This window comes from Egretta garzetta, unplaced genomic scaffold (assembly GCF_000687185.1).
Source record: "Egretta garzetta isolate BGI_Z169 unplaced genomic scaffold, ASM68718v1 scaffold370, whole genome shotgun sequence".
NCBI classification, from domain to species: Eukaryota; Metazoa; Chordata; class Aves; order Pelecaniformes; family Ardeidae; genus Egretta; species Egretta garzetta.
Window position 1 is genome coordinate 173,159 of NW_009258292.1, and position 18,275 is coordinate 191,433.

General features: G+C 41.2%; 1 protein-coding gene and 1 non-coding gene across 2 annotated transcripts in view; both read right to left on the bottom strand.

Moving 5' to 3' along the window:
* Nucleotides 1–8,056: 8,056 nt before the first annotated feature.
* SLC9A7 (solute carrier family 9 member A7) overlaps nt 8,057–18,275 on the bottom strand; it is a 40,926-nt gene continuing 30,707 nt past the window's right edge. Inside the window, exons 16-17 of the mRNA XM_035893045.1 lie at nt 15,873–15,978; nt 8,057–9,320 (exon numbers count right to left, since the gene is read on the bottom strand). Of these exons, the coding sequence (XP_035748938.1) occupies nt 9,072–9,320; nt 15,873–15,978 (355 nt within the window). The 3' untranslated portion in view covers nt 8,057–9,071. The remainder of the gene's footprint in view (nt 9,321–15,872; nt 15,979–18,275) is intronic.
* On the bottom strand, nt 11,269–11,455 carry LOC118452170. Its single transcript, XR_004841838.1, has one exon. It is a non-coding gene; the product is annotated as a U2 spliceosomal RNA (small nuclear RNA).

Sequence of the window (18,275 nt, forward strand, 5' to 3'; positions counted from 1 at the left end):
TCCTGCTGTCTTCTGAACACTAACCAGAATGATTCCGAGCTCTTTCTTATGGGGAAATGGGTATTTTATAGGCCATTGCACTTGCATAGTTGGAGGTGCTTTTCACTAAGAGCTACCCCACATTTTACAGTCAACCATGGGCTCCATAATCCCGGGTAACTGAGTATCCCACAAGTTTTTCACTTTCCTACTCACTCCCTTATCCAGATCCAGCAGCGCAAACCTCTGGATGACATTGCTAGCAACTTCTCTCCATTGAGAAAACTGGTGAAAAGATAAGAAACAGGACCAAGGATAAATGGTCATATAGTAATCCAGATAGATTCCTCTTCCTACAGCGACTAAGACAGCATGAGCTAAGACTTTTTGCTAACAGACTTCCCAAATATCTTCTTATAAATGAAGTATAGCATCCTTTGCCTGTATGATCATTCACGCTTCCTAAGAAGAGAGTTAGAAGCTATAGCTCCTCTTTATCACAGCCATATTGACATAAATCCATGTTTTATTGCAGCATATAATAATGTTTACCTTTAATTGTAGCTTGCAGCCCTTCCTAAAATAGAAAGGGTATCAGAGCAACTGTTGGATGCTTCCAGGTGGGAATCATTAGTTGTGTTTTAAGGAAGGGAGCTCCAAATCAATTCTGTGCTGCGAGAAGAAGGTTGAGTTGCTAGCTTTGTCCTGCCAATATCAGTCCTTTTAACTTCTGAGCTGAAATATGGAGCTTACATGTTTGTGTTGAGCCACAGTAAATTTTGCACTATTATTAATCAAATAAGAGGAGGTGACGTATTTCTGACTTGGCTACAGATGACAAATGTGATCATTTGTTCTAGTACAGCTAACAGTGCACCTCCACAGATGCTAACATGATTTGTGGAGTTAAGATGCCTCCCACATCCCAGTGACTCCAAGGTCTCCGCAAAGTAAGGGGGTATGAAGAAGAAATGGAAAGATGAAGGACTTTGCTGACCTAGGACGGTATCACCATGCTCATAGCTAAGCAGAAACTTGTTGACAGAGCAGGAGTTCCAAGCAGCACTAGTATTTCTTCTCTTGAGAAAGGAATGTGTGGATGAGGCCTTAATCAGCAGGCACAAACAAAGCTGAAGTTACTGCAATTTCTTGTCCACACAACTGAATGTTTAGCTAAGTATGTACACAAATCAACCAGTGGCAGAAAGCCCAGTGGGTGTTTCTATTCCCCCTCCTCCACTACTACTATCCCCACAGCACGGAGAGCTTTTGCAATATTTTGATTTTTCTCTCTGTCCCACCCACTGTTGTAGTTAAACGATAATCCCTTGCCATTTAACCTCATTAGGATACTGAGCTCCCAAACTGGGGCTTGGAGCACCCGCACGCCATCGTTGCACTAATTGCTTAAGACCAAAAAAACTAAGCCCCGAAATGGCAGAGAGTTGCTGTCCTCCTCAAACCTTCACAGCTTAAACTGCAAATACTGGAGAGAGTGTTGTTGCTGTAGCTGTTGACACTGTGAAGAGGATGTATCAGGGGATACGGTATTATATTCCAGTTCTACCAAACCTCTGCTTACAGTAATTACTTCAGCATTATCAAAGACATTTGGTGCAAAGGCAGCCAATTTCTTGCACACAAGAGATAAACACTATCTCGAGGAAGGATAGGACTTAGTATACATTGTGGGCCCCCTCAACACAGCGCTTGGCCCACCCCCAGCTTCAACCTATCATACCACGCAGGCTTTAGCTGCTTTGATAACAAGGGAACAGAAGTTACCAAAAGTTTTGAGCAGACCACTTACCATAGCAGTGCTAGTGAGGACAGCACGATATGCTTTGGATACCTAGCACGTTTTTATGTTTGAAGTAACCTCAGGACGCCTCCTGCAACCTTACTGATCTGTTCGTATCTTAAATGACAAGAGGTTAAGAGTTCTGAGAATGGTAGACTGATGAAAATCAGGCAAAATGCCGCTTCTGATTTTCTGCTTTATGAATAGGCCAGAACTAATACACAGAAAACCAGCAATGCATATCCTGTAACTGGGAAGGCAAGGCACAGCAGCCTGTCTCCCTTAAAGGAAGGAAGCGAATCTGGGACGTCCTTAGACGGCTTACGTTCTCCCTGCTCCACCGAAGCCATGGCTCATATCCCTTTCTTTACTTCTGATAGCCCAAACTAAAATCAGACAAACTTACCTCAAGTGACCCCTTGTGCTGGAAGCTGTTATTTCCCAGCAGCTATTGCTAACCGGCTGTTACAATCCAGAAGAATATCTGCTGGTATTCTGGTATTAATTTGTGTCAACATCGAGGCGCTCAGCCAGGCAATTTAGGACTGCAACTCAGAATCAGACAGTGGATGATAACCTCTTTGATTAAACTGAAATCTAGAAATAAAATTCATGAATATGTTATAACACGGAACTACATGACCTACTTCTCTCCTGCCTCTGTAATAACAACTTCAGAGATTTCACTAGTTAAAACATAAATCCAATCTATTTTTCATAGCCTAAAGTTAAGTATTTTAACATTGCAGCAAAACCCTTTTAACTGAGCATTCACTTTCTCCAAGGGAATGCAAATCTGGGGTTTTTTCCAAATAAAAGTGGGAAAGTGGCCTTTAAGTGCAGCATTTCCAATTATTGCTATCTAATTAACCAAATTTGCATAAGCTAGCAACGTAGCATAGTTTTGATGTTGTGCTCAGGCACAAAATTGAAGTCTGACTGCTCTGACCCCTCTTTTTTTTTTTTTAAGAATATGTTTATATGGGATGTTTTCAAGCTCCAAAAGGCTAAAAAAAAATGCAGGAAACTAGGGGCAATCAGAAAATTATATGAAAAAGCATTATGTTAACAAAAGCTAGAACTAACCCAAGCATTTTTAATTTCCCCAGAAGGAAGATTGCTGCTCGTTTGCATGCACCACTATAAATCCCTTCTGGCTCTGTGCTACAGTACGTGAACCTGGGAGGGGCACTGGCTTTATCCACACAGGCATAACCAGGTATTCAAAAAACCAGGGCTTCTCTCCCTCCCTGCAGATGCCTTTCTACACCACCACGTTCCCTGATGTAAACAGTGCAGGCAACCTACAAAGTCCTTTGCCCTGGTATAACTTATTACGAGCTGTCTTTTGCAGTTACGTTTCAGTCCCTAGATAAAGCTTTAAACCCAACGGCATTTTGGAAGTCTGCAAGGCCACGTGGGTTGGTGCAAAATAGATTACGATCAAGAAAGCAGCATAGGATAAAGGTGTATTGGGTAAAGCAACTCAAACCAGATCATTTTATTACCTGAAAATCTGAACCAATTCTAGTGCTTTACCACAACTGTTTAATCTCCATAGCAAAAGCTTGTATACGTTGCAGGTATCAAAATAAGATATGGAATTTCATTTGAGTCTGCAACACAGATTCAAATAAGTTTGGCCAAACATTTATGGCCCATTTGTGTGTATGCAGGTGTTGTAAGGCACCTTCATATTTATCAGACCAACGTTACCCTAGAACTACTTTCAAAATTACTGGAGGCTTTTTAGAGTCAAGAAAACATAGTAATGATGCAAGACTTTTTAAAAAAAATTGTTCAAATTTACTTGCCTTGCTCTGGAGCAGAAGCAAGTCAGTGCTTCCCTGTGAAAGCCTTTGGTTTTTTGATCTTTGACCGATTAGGATGGGGGTAGCTTAATTCCTTTTGCATTATCCCATTGCCTCTGTTTTAGGCTAAGGTACGCAGAAGTCCACAAAACTTCTCAGCGTTTAGGACTGCAAGATGAAGAGCAACAATTGTTTACAGCACTGTTCCCACAGCGGAGCTGCCTGTTCAAGCCATTTCCTGGCTTTGTAATTCACCATTTCCTCCACACTTTCCTCCTCTTTCACTTTGCAGGCATATTTCTACTGGAAGTTATTTTTCAGAAGGGCACTCCCAAAAATCCCAGGCCAAAATGTATCTGTGGTTTCCCACTGTACAGTATCAAACTCTACTCCCCAAACTTGGGAAGCGACACCTTCCTCCTACACTGCAAATAAGGTTTGCGTGAGCCACTTCTTACAAAGAAGGTTTTTCAATACAGGGACATTTGAAATGTTTTTTCTCTTTGGAATGTGTTCATGGCACTAAGCAGCTCTGTCCTACTTTCTGTGACTCCGATTACAAGAGAAATAAAATAACCCCCAAACTGACCATGCATAGCCTGCTTCCCTGCTGGATGGTCTCTGCCTCCTGGTCATGGTTTATTCTTCCTTGTTTCTAAGTTTCAGCGGGTCATGAGCTCAGTATTTTGGAGAGGAATACTCCCTGCTGATGCATCTGTAAGTTCTCTGGTTTCTCCCCCAAAATGGCCCTCCTCCCCTCAGCCGCATCCTAAAGAAAAGCACATGAAGTTGAGGCTTCTGGTTACTCAAATTCCATTCCCACACTTGCGCAGAGGCAGAGACCATCTCTGCCAAGGCTGAGGTCAAGTGTGTTATTCCTGTGAGCTACTTCAAACAGAGCTAGAAGAGACACTGAACCTTTCTTTGAAAAGCATGTGAAGCTTATTAGTTTCCAGGGTTTTACTGTTACAAATTAGACTCAAAGAAGCTCCCTCTGACCACTACTGTCTGAAGAGAGACTGCAATTCAAGTTGAATTGAACTTCTGCAAGAAGGACCATGCTTTCCGTGCCAATCTACAAATTGTCTCACTGATTATAAAGATTAAAATCACAGGACCCGGCCTCCTGGATATCACAAGCTGCTTGTGCTATCAATTAAGGTTGCTAGACTTCTTACTCTGAGGTCTTTCCCTTCCCCTGAGAGTAAAATGTAGTCTCCTACTAATATGATAGCTACACCATTTTAACCTTTGCTGTGTACTTGCTTCAGATCAGCTCTTTGGAAGTTGAGCTAGAAAAGCTTAGGAGTTTTTTTTCCCTCCAGTTAAAATTTCTGCAGTCCTTTCCCCAAAGGCAATTCCTTCAGTGTAAAAATAAAATAATAATAATAAAAAATGTATATTTGGTCCTTTCATAGGCCAAAAAACTTCCATCCTTGCAGTAGGACCAAACCTGGTCAAGTACCAAGTATGCAATACTTTACCCTTGTTCACCTTTATCAGAAAAGGTGCTTACACTGTCCCCTTCCTCTGCATAGCAGACTTGTAACATACAGCATAACCACACTTACCATAGCGTTCCTCCTTCCTGAGAACTTGGCTCTGATACTCGGATCTCGACCGCTGAAGCCAGCGTAAGCAGCGCTTGGAACCCCTCTCACCAAAAGCACCCCGAAACCCCCAGTGTTATGCCCGTGTGTTGTAGCGAGGCTGCTATGGTACTGCTCTCAGTCCCGGGATCTGCTCATAGCTATTCAGCTTCAGCTGTTGAACTGCTGGTAGTCACATGGAAGCTAAGAGAATTTGCTCTTTTGCACAAAAGATGTGCCGTGTTGTACAGGTGACTCAAAACACATCATCATTTCTCACGCGTGCTGAATTAAGTAGCCAGCAAAGCACAAAACCACCAGCTTTCTAGGTATTTTTTGCGTTCTTCCGAATTCTGTAAATAAAAATCTTTCTAATCCCCCCCACCCCAGCTTTATAAATGAATACACAGAAGGGTTGCAATAACTTTTTAGTCTGTTTAAACAAGATGTTGGTGTAATGCTTGTGGATTGCCGTGGCCTTCAACAGAAGTAAATCGGAAGGATTTGTTTGCATGGGAATTAAAGCATCCGCTAAACAGTCTTGCCTTACCATCAGTATCAGCTTCTACGAAGCACTGAAATAAGATTAAGGACTTCATTCTGCCCTTCTCCAGGGACTGAAGTTAGCAGATTCCTTGGCAACTTCAGGTGAAGATTTTCAGGAGTAAGTTGACAACCCAGCAAGCAAAAAAAAAAAAAAAAAAAAATCCACAAGGAGAAATCAGAAATCACTCAGGCCCAAGTACAAGGTACACAACATAAGCTGCAGTCTCCCATGCTAGCATAGCAATACTTTTTTCATTGAAGACCATCATCTTACAGGTTTTCTTTTTCAACTTGAAGAGGATACTGATATGTATCAATTGCTGTTCATTACAATCTTAAGCTGTGTTTTCTGTTCAAAACCTCACACCAAGCTTATAAAAAAATACACATCTGCTGGTATGGTTCGGTCAAGTTCTTGCCAGCTCAGGATCTTGCAGGAAAGGAATGGGAAGTATTAAACTGTTCTTTCGAAAGGATGTACACCAGAAAGAAGGCTCTATTAGAGAGCTGGTGAAATACGCAGTGTTTCACGACATGGAAGATTGGTTTGTTTTTTTTTTTTTTTCATTTTTCCCACTTTTTCATGCAGTGTTTCATGACAAGGAGGGTTGGTTTTTTTTTTTTTTTTTTCATTTTTCCCACTTTTTCAGTAAAGGAGTCCCTTGGGAATTTGGTACAAGGATCTGTGTCGGTAGTAAGAAGAGGCTAGATGTTTTAGCTTACATTTTATTGGCAGTGAAGTCCAATTTTGGAAGAAGACTTAAAATGAAAAATAGATAAAAATCAAGGAATAAAACTAATTGTAATATATGAATAAAAAGTAAGCTTGTGTTAAGCTTGTGTATAGAGGCCTCTCCTCACCATGTTGGATAAGCATTTTAAGTAACTTCTGAATGTCAAGTTAAGACTCTCATTCCTCACCTCTCACCAATGATCCGTCTATTTTGGCTGCTTTTTCACAATCACATTTTGGGCTTAATGGCGAACTTCATCGAATTGTATATTTCTGTTATGGGAATTAAAAACACAGACAGAAATATCTGCACTGGGATGGTTTATTGATGCTTTCAAGAGATTCAATCTTCCCGAGGGAGCTAATGAAACAGAATTTCTACTTCCAGAATCTGTACCTGATCTTTCTCCCAAAGAACAGATATCTCTCTGCATAAGGCTCTGTTTTGCAGCCAAAGCAATTTGGTAAGCTTCAGCTTCAAGCTGCACGTAAAGATTTGCCTCACTCTATTAAGTCCATTTATTTTGGGTAAGTTTCACTGTCTCAACCCAAAATTTTATTCATATGACTCAGCTAATAACTCTAATTGTTGTAGAAGTCTCAAGTCCTCACTCAGCATTGACAGCATGGGTCACAAAGACTCGTCCGAAATGAATACAATTGTTTTTGTAATTTAGGAGGACACTTTTTTCTCCTGCCAGAGCATGTAAAAAAAGAAAAAAAAAAAGCCACGTAAACGTATAAATAACATGGATCATTGCTATCTGCTTTGTCTTCCTCGAAAGCAGAGGAGACTGAAAGGGAGTTGATCTGCTCAGAGATCTTCATCAGGGTTTGTTACTCTTCACCGTTTAAGAACAGAGCTCAGACTGTATTGCTCTTCCAGTTTTTCCACAAAAAAGCTTCTGGTTTCCTTGTGTCTCTTTTCTTAATAATGTCAGACAGTCATTACAAATCAATGCCCTTTACAAATTTACCTTGGAGGGACGGACAAGGAGGTAGATCACTCATTAGAGAACACATTTGAAAGAAAGCAGACTAGACAACGTGACCGCAATATTTCTCCGCAGCAGTAAGTTCTCATAGCAAAGTTAGCCCGTTAAGTTTAATAGTTAAGGAAAAACAGAGTGGGTATTTACTCACACACAATTTTATGAGAGGAACAACTGAAATGGCAGCAAGAAAAACACACTTTTTAGACAAACTGATATTACATCACATTAGTGGGCCACAGAACTCTTTAAAAAAATAAACCTTTTTGAGACATGAGAATGAAATCACATTTTAGCATGCTTTAAACAGCTGAACTGCTCTTTGAAGCATAAGTTTTCAGCTATTGGCAAAGACAATGACATCTCCTCATTTGGAAATTAAAAAGCATTTAGCAATAAGTTAAAGCTAGCCTACGTGTAAGTGGGCTAAATACTAGGCAAAGATTTTTCCCTTTTCACATTTAAGATGATAGTACAGTTCATCACTTCTGTAGCTTACATGTTGTTGTGCAATGCCCCACGGAAGTTTCACATCTACTCTGCGAAAGAGGACAAGAGTAAACACCTTTCTTTTAGGATAGTCACAAATGGTAAAGCCAGTAGTATTTCTTTGTCCATTTAATTAGATGTTTGCTGTTTATCACACACAAGAACTGTAAGCAGAGTCCATGGATTCTTCTGAGCAATATGAAACCTCATGGTTCCATGCAAGTTCAATACTGCCTGCCTCTCTCTCTCTTCCCCCCTCGCCCCCTCCTCCTCTTACGCCCTCTTTTCCCCATCCCAAGATACGTTTCCAACTGTCTTCATCTGATTTTAAGAACCTTAAGGGAGAGAAAGTTTTACCTCATGACTTCTACCTGAGAGCGCCTGGCTCTGGCTTGTGTTGGGTCAGGTACATCTTAGACCACAGAAGCTGGATGGTTTTCTTTTGAGGCACTAAAAGTTAGGCTAATAGTAATAGTCAAGTTGCCCAAAGCTAAAGGGACAAGTAGCTCTCATTGCCTTCCTATTTAAACATGCGGCCAGTGAAGAAATCTTCTTTTCCTTTTTTTCCCTGAAATATATTGAAGTACAGTTTGCAGTAACAGATTCCCCACAGAGTCTCACATTCATGCACCTGTAGTCCTAATGTATACTTGTCCTGTTTTACCTTATAACTTCCTCAACCTCACAAGAGAAGTTAACAGTGGATCTCTCCACATTCAGATACACACACATAATTTTTTATCTCATAATAATTATCATGTTTATATTTCTTCTTCCGCATTCCCAAGCTAAGCCAAGACAAGCTCAGTTCTATGACAATGTTTTCATGTACCTCTCTCCAGAGAGAGCTGCTGCAGCTGAACAAGACAATTGCAGCATGCTAGTTATACTTGGATTCAATATGCAGTTGAAAAGAGAATGACCAGTTTTCTCATTCGTCTGTTTTCAGGCATTTAGAAAACCCCACTGTCAGCATCTTGAGTAAAAAATAGGTGACGTCTTCAGACCCTAGTAGAACCACTTACGCATGTTACCTTGTTTAAATAAACATCCCCACCTCAAGTGACACAGCGGCCTGCAGTCTTCCTTGATCCATCCACAGAGCAAGAGTTATTTTTACTGAGTCAGTAATCACGCATTGTCTTCCAGAGGAAATACTAGCCGGGTACCCCTGCTTGTAACTTCATGATCTGCTGCTCCCAAATCATGTTCCAGTGCTTCCTCTGAACTACTTTTTGTTCTCCTGCCGTCAAGGCTAGTGGTAGCTGTATGGGGGCCAGAAGAACCATTTGCAGTTATTGTTGTATCACCGTATGTCACGGTAAGGTCACCATCATTCAGAATAAAATCAGAATCCTCTTCTCTAAGCTGTTCTTGATTCTGGAAAAAAAGAAGAAAAATCTTTGTACAGTGCACAACATCTGGCCTTTGCCAAGAAGGTAACTGAAGAGAAGAGTTTACCTACGTGTCAATACAGAAGCAGTAAGCAGTAACGTTCCACCTTAAGAAACGTTAAAAATAACCTTGAACACAGAGTTTGCAAATCAGCTTACTGCTCCCTGTGTAACTACTGCCATTGTGGAGAGATGAGGGGGAGCTGAATCCAAGAACTAGATTATGAAATGAGTAACTAGGGATTTAATAGCACTGGAAGTTTACCAGAAGTACAGGAGAGATGAGCAGTATACACTGTTTTTTGCGTGACAATTTAGAAGGCAGTACAGGAAAAAGACTGGAGACCAAGCACAATTAAGTCACTCCAGATACAAAGTCAGAGTTGCATCTGTTGCTAATTAGTCAAGTTCATTAGTAAAAGACTCATGCAAACTGGTAAGAACACATTAGGCCCAAACTCTTTATATTCAAGGTTTCCTCAACAAATTTTTGTTATAGATCAAAAATTAACCACATTCTTTTAAACTATCTGCTTACTCTTTCCTGGTTACTAAATAGAGAATTACTTGATCTAGTTCTTAGGAATGCTCCTGAGCCATAAAAGTACAAAAGACTGATACAAGAAAGTGCTTGCTTCATAGTTTTGTAACTAGTTCTGATACATTTTCTTTTCAAAATCATTTAAGAAAGCGGCTCACGAAACCCTGTGAATTTATTTTGGCAGAGATGGGATGAAATACATGGCCAGAGACTAGAAATTGCTGAAGTGTAACAAACCAATTTCTCTACACAGCATAATATAACAGCACGCAACTGTACCATCTTTCACTCCTGTTTAACATGGTCTTGGTAAAAGGCAAAACAGCTGAATTGCTCAGAAAATGGGGCTTCCTCATATTTGAAGAAAGTCCTAATAGTACTATAAGCTTGCTTTCTTGCAACTGAAAGCAATTATTTCCCCACGTGAATAGCTCCATCCTGCTTAGCAGAAGCTAAGTAAGCGTGTGTACTGCTGTTCTCCTTGGTAGGCTGGACACCTATCAGGCAACCTTCTCAAAATACATCATTTTCTTCCACTTTGGCAAAGGAAGGAGGCCACAGGCTACGGGGGATAGGATGCCTGTGATCAGCCTGACCAGAAAGCCCTACCCATACTGCAGAACAGGAGTTCAGGGCACTTGAGATTGAAAATGCTGATTAACCTGTCCACAATGAAAAATGCAGTGCCTGGCTAAATAAAACTTCCTGGGAAAGCTTCCTGTCATTATTTCAGAATGATAATCAGCAAAAAAAAGGCAGCAGAAGCTGCCTAGATGATACAGAATATTTAACTAATGAGGACTGGAATTGGTGTCGGGAGTTTACCAAAACCAATGAAAGAAACGGTGCAGTTCAGCGTCAGGTGCAAGACAAACCCTACTTAGAATGAATGCTAATTTCTCAGAGCCTTGGTGGCATCCAGATTTATCACTGCTTATTAGAGACAGGGTTATTGCGATAGAGAGCACTGTTCTCAAAGAGCAAATACAGTTCAGGACACTTGCTTTCTTTGACTGCAAAGAAAACACTGAACTACTGTCACTATCTTAAAAAAGAAAAAGGGCAGAAATTAAAGGCTTCCGCTACAGTGGGCAGAAACAGCCTTTACAAGCTTTTCACTACAAAAAAGTGAAAGTCTGAGGGACAAGATCAAGACGATTAAAAAAGGTACACAAAATAATCGGCTCTTTAAGAAAATCTGAAATCCCTATATATCCTGGGTTTGAAGAAGAGACATTGAAATAACAATGAAAAGCAGAAAAACAAGTAAGAAGCTGGCAGTTTGTGACTGTTGGCTGGTTATATTTTAAAGAAGTCAAAGAAGCTGAGAAGCTCTATCACAAGTTGCCACTCACAGTGTTTGCCCTTGGAGAGGCACCAAGGAGGGGAAGGCAGGGCCAACAGCACACCAGGAGGTACTGCGACACCAGGGCCACGTGTGAAGTGGCTGCAGTGAGCTCCCAAAGCATCTCCTGTCTCCATAATGCTATTTAACAGCAAATCCTTGCAGCCACCTATCAGATAAGAAACTGGTAAGAACACACAGTACACTTGAACATTCCCTAAAAGGCTGAAAAGCTCTTGGAAGTGCGATACTGAAAGGAGAGGACCACAGGCTTTACACTATATGGCAAGTCCTAACTCAGTCTTTGCTGGTTTGTCCCAGGCTGCTGTAATTACATGTACGTAAACATGATCAGTTCCAGAGAAAACACCGAGCTTTCTTTCAGCACAGTGAACAAACATTGCCTTGTAGGAGCCAAGTTCCACTTATTTATTTCATTTCACTGCAAGCAGCAAGCAATTTATTTCATGTATTTCCCCAGAGAATGTCCATGAACAATCCCATGTAGTACATGGATTTGCTATGTCTGCAAGCAAAGAGGATGGGTGAATAAACCTACTGTGCTTCATGCAGCGTGAACAATTCTTTCAAGAAAGACAGGAAATGTATCCAAGTAGATCCCTAGAGACTTGAAATTCTTCCAAGAATAACCCTAAACTGGCCTCTGCAATCCCCTACAGTTCTGTAGGAATAGCTTCAATTCACTCAAAAACATAGGTCTGAACTTCACTACTTAAACCGAGAAACTAGAATGGCTAAGTACCTAAATCCAAAACCCTACAAGAGACTGAATTTTGCTTTGATGTGCTGACCCTCACCCTGAGGGACCTCACAGTATTCTGTCCCATTTGTGGTAAAATCTGCTCATGCTCCTAAGAACGTGTGCTGGAGACGTTAAAACAGCTAAAGCTTACTTAAAGCAGTTCCTGCTTACAAAGCCAGTCTTTATTGCCTCCTAAGGCAGTGCATAAAGAAGCACATGCAAAGTACGCCGCCCATACAAAGCACTGGTAGTCATCACGTACACTGCTGGTGTTGAATGCAACACAGGCATCAAGGATGACAAAACCTGCATCAAAAGTTACTTATCTTGTGGCTCCAAAACAAAAGCATTAAGTAGCATGCATGCAAAATATATTACAACTTTAATCTGATGCTCCACTTAAGAGTTTCTCTATTTCTCAGCTTGAGTTCAAATTCATCAAGGAAACTAAACATTTTTTGCTATGAAGCCAGAAGCACTAAAAAAGAGGAGGGGGGAGGCATGGCTGAACAGTTTACTTACTAATTTAGAGTTACCTCCTTCAAGACTTACATAGACTGCAAATGAAGTTTCCTTACTGGGTTTGCATATTCAGAAAAGTAATTCAATTCCCTCTACTTTCATACCAAGTTGTCACACTGTGTATGGTGCAAGAACTAAACTTAAAAAAATGGGTGGGAGTGTGTGTAGGACAGAAAACGCACTCCTGAACAAACAAGAAAAAAAAATCAGGAAGAGCAGGTGATAGCACAGATGCTTCTTCCAAATGGGATAAATGGCTGATGAAACAGAGAATTACTAGAAGTTTCACAGGACATGTCAAAAGGTAAGAAAAGTGACCTACATTAGAGTTTGGGATAAATTGGAAAGCCCTGCCAAATGGTCATGTACTGAAGATAACACCAGGAGAGAAAAATAGGAGTGAATTTTTGAAAATTATAATTTTAAACACTAACTATAGCAGCCTTTCATGCTTTTAACTTCCAACTTGGATTCTGTTTGGGTGGGAAACACTTAATGGTAAGCCTAATGGCACAGTCTTAAAGCAGTGAGAGAACATCACCAAGGAATAACAACAGCAGCTCTGGAAAAAAATCCACTGTACCTCACCCCCTGCATGCTAGCTCTGAACCTTACGTGCATACCATGCAAATTGAAACTTAGATGACATGATCTCATACTTAGGAATAGGTTGTAGGTGGACTATGTAATAAGATTATTTGACTCTCAGACTTTAAAGGTCCCTGTTGGCATCTAATTAAAGAGATGTACTCCCACTCACAGAAGTGAAAATGAATTCTAAATAAGGTTGTAACAAAGCCAGAGGAAAAAAAACAACAAAAACTGAAAACAATACACAAATATACAGTCAGTACAGCAACATACTTGCACGCTTTCTTCTCTATATAGATGTCATAACTGCTCAGACATGCACCTGAATGAGATCTAGGATTTATTACTTGTCTTTGAAAGACATTTTCCAGCTATGTTACATTCTGTTGAGTATTTAGACTTTTTCGTTTGTTTAATTCAAAGTCTTCAGTCTTGAATTCTCTCAGCTGCATCATTCCATTTTCCTGGAAATACCTCACAAAAGCACAACTGTTCCAAAGCAGTTTCTGTCCCCCTAGAGACATGGCTCTCTCAGTTGCTTCACCTGCACTTAATAGGACGGCAAAAGATTCCACAGCTTTTTAGCCAGCAATAAAATGATATAGTCACAGTGCTGTAGCAAAGCCAGCCATGCAAAGAAACGAAAAGCCATGAAGCAACTGCAGAGTTTGGAGATCTTGAAAAGAAAGTAGAAATAAAATCTCTAAGTTATATTCTTTCCTAAGACTAATGCAGCAATGCACCAAAATAGGAACAAGAAGAGAGAGTACAATGTGAAAGATCCACATTATACACCTTAACAAAGTATGCAGCCTTATAAGCATTTTTAATAATGAAGTTAACATCCCCCCAAGAGGGAGTGTGTGTGTATGTCACAGAACCAATCCAATTAAAGAATAAGTTTCCACACACGGTAGTAGCTAAGAATGAGAAGTAAAGGGGGGGAAGAGTCCAACCGTTAGAGAAAATGAAAGCCAAAGCTTGCATGTTCATTCTGGTTAGATCCTCAGTTACTGGATAACTAATCTCATAAGATCATACACAGATAAGACACATGGGCAACACACAAGTAGACTAATTGGTCTGATGGATGCCTTCCAGCCTAGATCTGTTTTAAGATCTCCAGTGGCATCACAAAGAAGGGAAGGAGGCCAATTTCTTGCATTTCTAATAGCTCCAAACAGGCAGCAGACATTTCAAATTTCTTTGAAATTTTACTATTAGGTAAAAGCAAGACACTAATGATACCAGAAAGAAATGCAAAGTATTTCAAAGTTGCAAGTGGTATTCATAACTCTCTAGGAAAAGATTTCTATTAATTTGGTCCAAGACTACTTGAACATAGCAAAGATGTTACCATTCCAGAGAACCTGCAAATCTGAATGATCCCACATAGTACTATGGTTTTATTTAAAAGCAGCTCATAAGAAGTTGTAGATTTCAGAAGCACTGTACAGATAGGAATGACATGTATCAGGATCCTGCAAGAGTAATAGGAGAATGAAGCATTAATTATTGCAAGACATGGCTGTAAAGACAGTATAGTGACCTGCTAGACTGAGATAAGTAACTGATTAACAGTTTCTGAAATGTGATCTCAAATTTCAGAGTGGAAACAATGAAGGGAATCTCTACCAGATTTCTTTCTGGCATGGGTAAATGTGTCAGTGTCTTCTCTGAGGGAGACCTCAATGCAACCTTAGCAGTAACAGGAAAAGAATCTTGTCCAAAAGTGTTGAGAAGGGACTGAATATTTTGAAGTGATTCACTGAACTGGTTTATTGACTACGCCTGTAATTTTCCTATATCCTTAAATGTTTTTTTCTTAATGTAGCATTTGAACAATAAGAATATCTCTGATATCAATACAGGCTGGTGGATGAAGGCATTGAGAGCAGCCCTGCGGAGAAGGACTTGGGGGTACTGATGGATGAAAAGCTGGACATGAGCCAGCAATGTGTGCTGGCAGCCCAGAAGGCCAACTGTACCCTGGGCTGCATCAGGAGAAGCGTGGCCAGCAGGTTGAGGGAGGTGATTCTGCCCCTCTACTCTGCTCTGGTGAGACCTCACCTGGAGCCCTGCATCCAGCTCTGGAGCCCTCAGCACAAGAAGGACATGGAACTGTTGGAGCGGATCCAGAGGAGGGCCACAAAAATGATCCGAGGGCTGGAGCACCTCTCCTATGAGGACAGGCTGAGAGAGTTGGGCCTGCTCAGCCTGGAGAAGAGAAGGCTGCGGGGAGACCCGATTGCGGCCTTTCAGTACCTAAAGGGGGCCTATAGGAAAGATGGGGAAAATCTTTTCAGTAGGGCCAGCTGTGACAGGACAAGTGGTAATGTTTTTAAAGTAAACCAGGGTAGGTTTAGACTGGATATAAGGAAGAAATTCTTTACAATGAGGGTGGTGAAACACTGGAACAGGTTGCCCAGAGAGGTAGTGGAGGCCCCATCCCTGGAAACATTCAAGGACAGGTTGGACGGGGCTCTGCGCAACCTGATCCAGCTGAAGATGTCCCTGCTCACTGCAGGGGGGTTGGACTGGGTGGCCTCTAAAGGTCCCTTCCAACCTAAACCATTCTATGATTCTGTGATTTCTAGTAACAGAAGCTGTTGCCTCAGAGGAGACTTAGATCTTTTCTGCCTAGGACAAACCAGCACTTTCTTGCAGTATGTATATCATACAAACCTTTTACCTAAAAAGAGAAAAAAAACCCCTGCTTTTCTGAAGTTAAATAAATAAAACCCAAAACATGTAGGTATGGAGTCATTCTACTTACATCATAAACCTGGGGACTTGTCAGACAGCGGGCTATCAGACCACACCAGCTGGGTAGAGTTGTGGTTAACGGAGGGCCACTGTGAGTGAGAATTGGCTTTAAATAACTTAAGTAGTTAAGGAAAACACATTGGTGCTCAAAAACCACTATGGAAAACAAGACAACAATTGCACATAAATGTGGTTCTGCCCTTGATCTATACGCTGCTCAATAATTGTATATAAAACATCCATTAAAAAAATGTGCATTTGTAAACAAATAAATGAAAAACATCTCCCCCCAACATTTTTCCCTTGATCCTTTTAAGGGCAGTTTCTTTACCCACACATTTACTGCAAGGGGAACTAGCTACCTCTCAAAGTTTCAAGCTGTTGCAATGTTTTCAGCTTTTGGGCTCTCTGGAGCAAAAGGAGCAAGCAGAGGTGCAAGTGCTTTAACATTAGGTCCAAGTGTGTTTCTGCTCTGCAGATGGGAGCATGGTGTCAAGACCGCAAGCTACAGATAACAAGCTGACGCACCTATGTGGCTCAACACAGAGACATAAATAAATACTGCCCATCCAACGTCCTCCAAGCAACGCAGCCAGCTGAACTGGTCCACTGCTAGCTGGTCACTGAGCCACAGAGATGCAACCAGAGATCTTACTCTGGTAAAGGCTCAAAGGTATCTCTGCAGTGCACATATACATACCACACAGAGCCTCAGAAAGGCGAAGGGAAAACTGTATGGCAAGAACCACATAACACAACACTGAAGGAAAGCATCTGCCCAGGCAACGCTACCTAGATTACATTGAGGGGGAATGAGGGTGGGAAAAAAAGGTGTCTTTACACCTCTCCTCATAGGTCTGTCCCCAGGTAAAACCATATTTGTTCACGCTAGTACTCCAGACTGATGATATGCCTGAGGAAATGCTCAGGAGTCAAAAAAGGCATCCCTGCTACAGAGCAGCATGCTGATCTTGACTGGCACAAGAACAAAGCTCAGGAGGAAAGTGCCAAGATTTCCAAATGTTGTCTGAAATCAGGATCAGAAGGGGGGTTATTTTATTTTTTTTTTAAGTCAGTCCAATTATTTTAAATGTAAATACATGTAGCAGGTATTCTATTTACTTTCTTAGGCCTCCAAGCACAGAGAGAGTCAAGTCTACTTGTGAAATACAACACAGTTTCCCTGACACTCTCAACAGACCAGGTGCTTGGGGGAAAGAGGGGGTTAAAAAAAGGGGTTGTTTTAGCAGAGATGTAACTCCCCCCTTTAGCAGAGCCTGTCGTAGCATGTTTACTTGAGCACATAAGGGCGTGATTATGCCACTGCAGAGTTGTATTTCCTCCTTCCCTCCCCCAGTAACAGTGTAGCTACACCCAGTCCTGGAAAGAAATAAACTCTTCCTTCCCCCTTACACTAACCTACCAGCCTCTGTGGCAGACAGGCACGCAGTGACTCAGTCATAACAAAACAAACCCAGTAAAAGACATCTGGTACTTCAAAGTTGAGGTTTTCTTCGCATTTAACAATTGTGGGTGAACCCAGAGAACAGCCCATGACATTAAATGAACCCTGCATTCCACAGGAATGAAGTTCCTGGTTATCCATCCACACAGAGCACTGTGGGCAACAGTCAGCGTTGGAGCACGTTGCCAAGTGCATCTTACTTGCATCTTTTTCAAGTTAAGTTCCCTTGCAAAGAGTGAATTTTGAGACAATCTGCCTTTCTACCCACAAGCCAAGTGAATGCATCAGCAAAAAATATTTTGACATTTAGCCAGGGGTGCAGAGGTGGCGATTCTAAACATAATCTCTTCCACGCAATTTAAGCCGACCCAGCCGATGTTTATCTGAATGCCTCCTTGCAACGGAAGAAGCAGAATTTTACCTCTCAAATACAGTAAGACAGTTCTGCCTCTGGATGTCAGCTTCCTTGGCACAAACTTCACAGAAACCTTCCCCAAAGATTGCTAGTCACCACTGAAAAAGCAAGTGCACTACCAGCATCCTTTAAGTTTCTATCAAACAGCTAATTAAGCTGTAATTTTCACCTAGCACTCCCCCTACCCTTTCTGCAGCTGTTGGGGACTGCACTTGTGCTAGCATCAGCCAAGGGGAAGTCGGCATTGCCAACTACTCCTTTTCTTCATTGGGCACATCCCTTTTGTAAAGGCAGGGGAAGAGGATAGCTCTGCTTCCTTCTTAAAAAGATGAAAAAGAAGCAGTCAGCCACACCCAGATCCTTCCGTGCTCTTACCACAGAAGTCTGTCTTTCTTTTAAAATAACAAAAACTGACCTCAATACACTAAAACTCAAAGGGTTAACTTGAAATTACTAACATTTATGAATATTTAAACTAGCACATATTCTCCCTTCTGGGCTTTGATTCAAAACTACTGCATCTGAAAGCATCA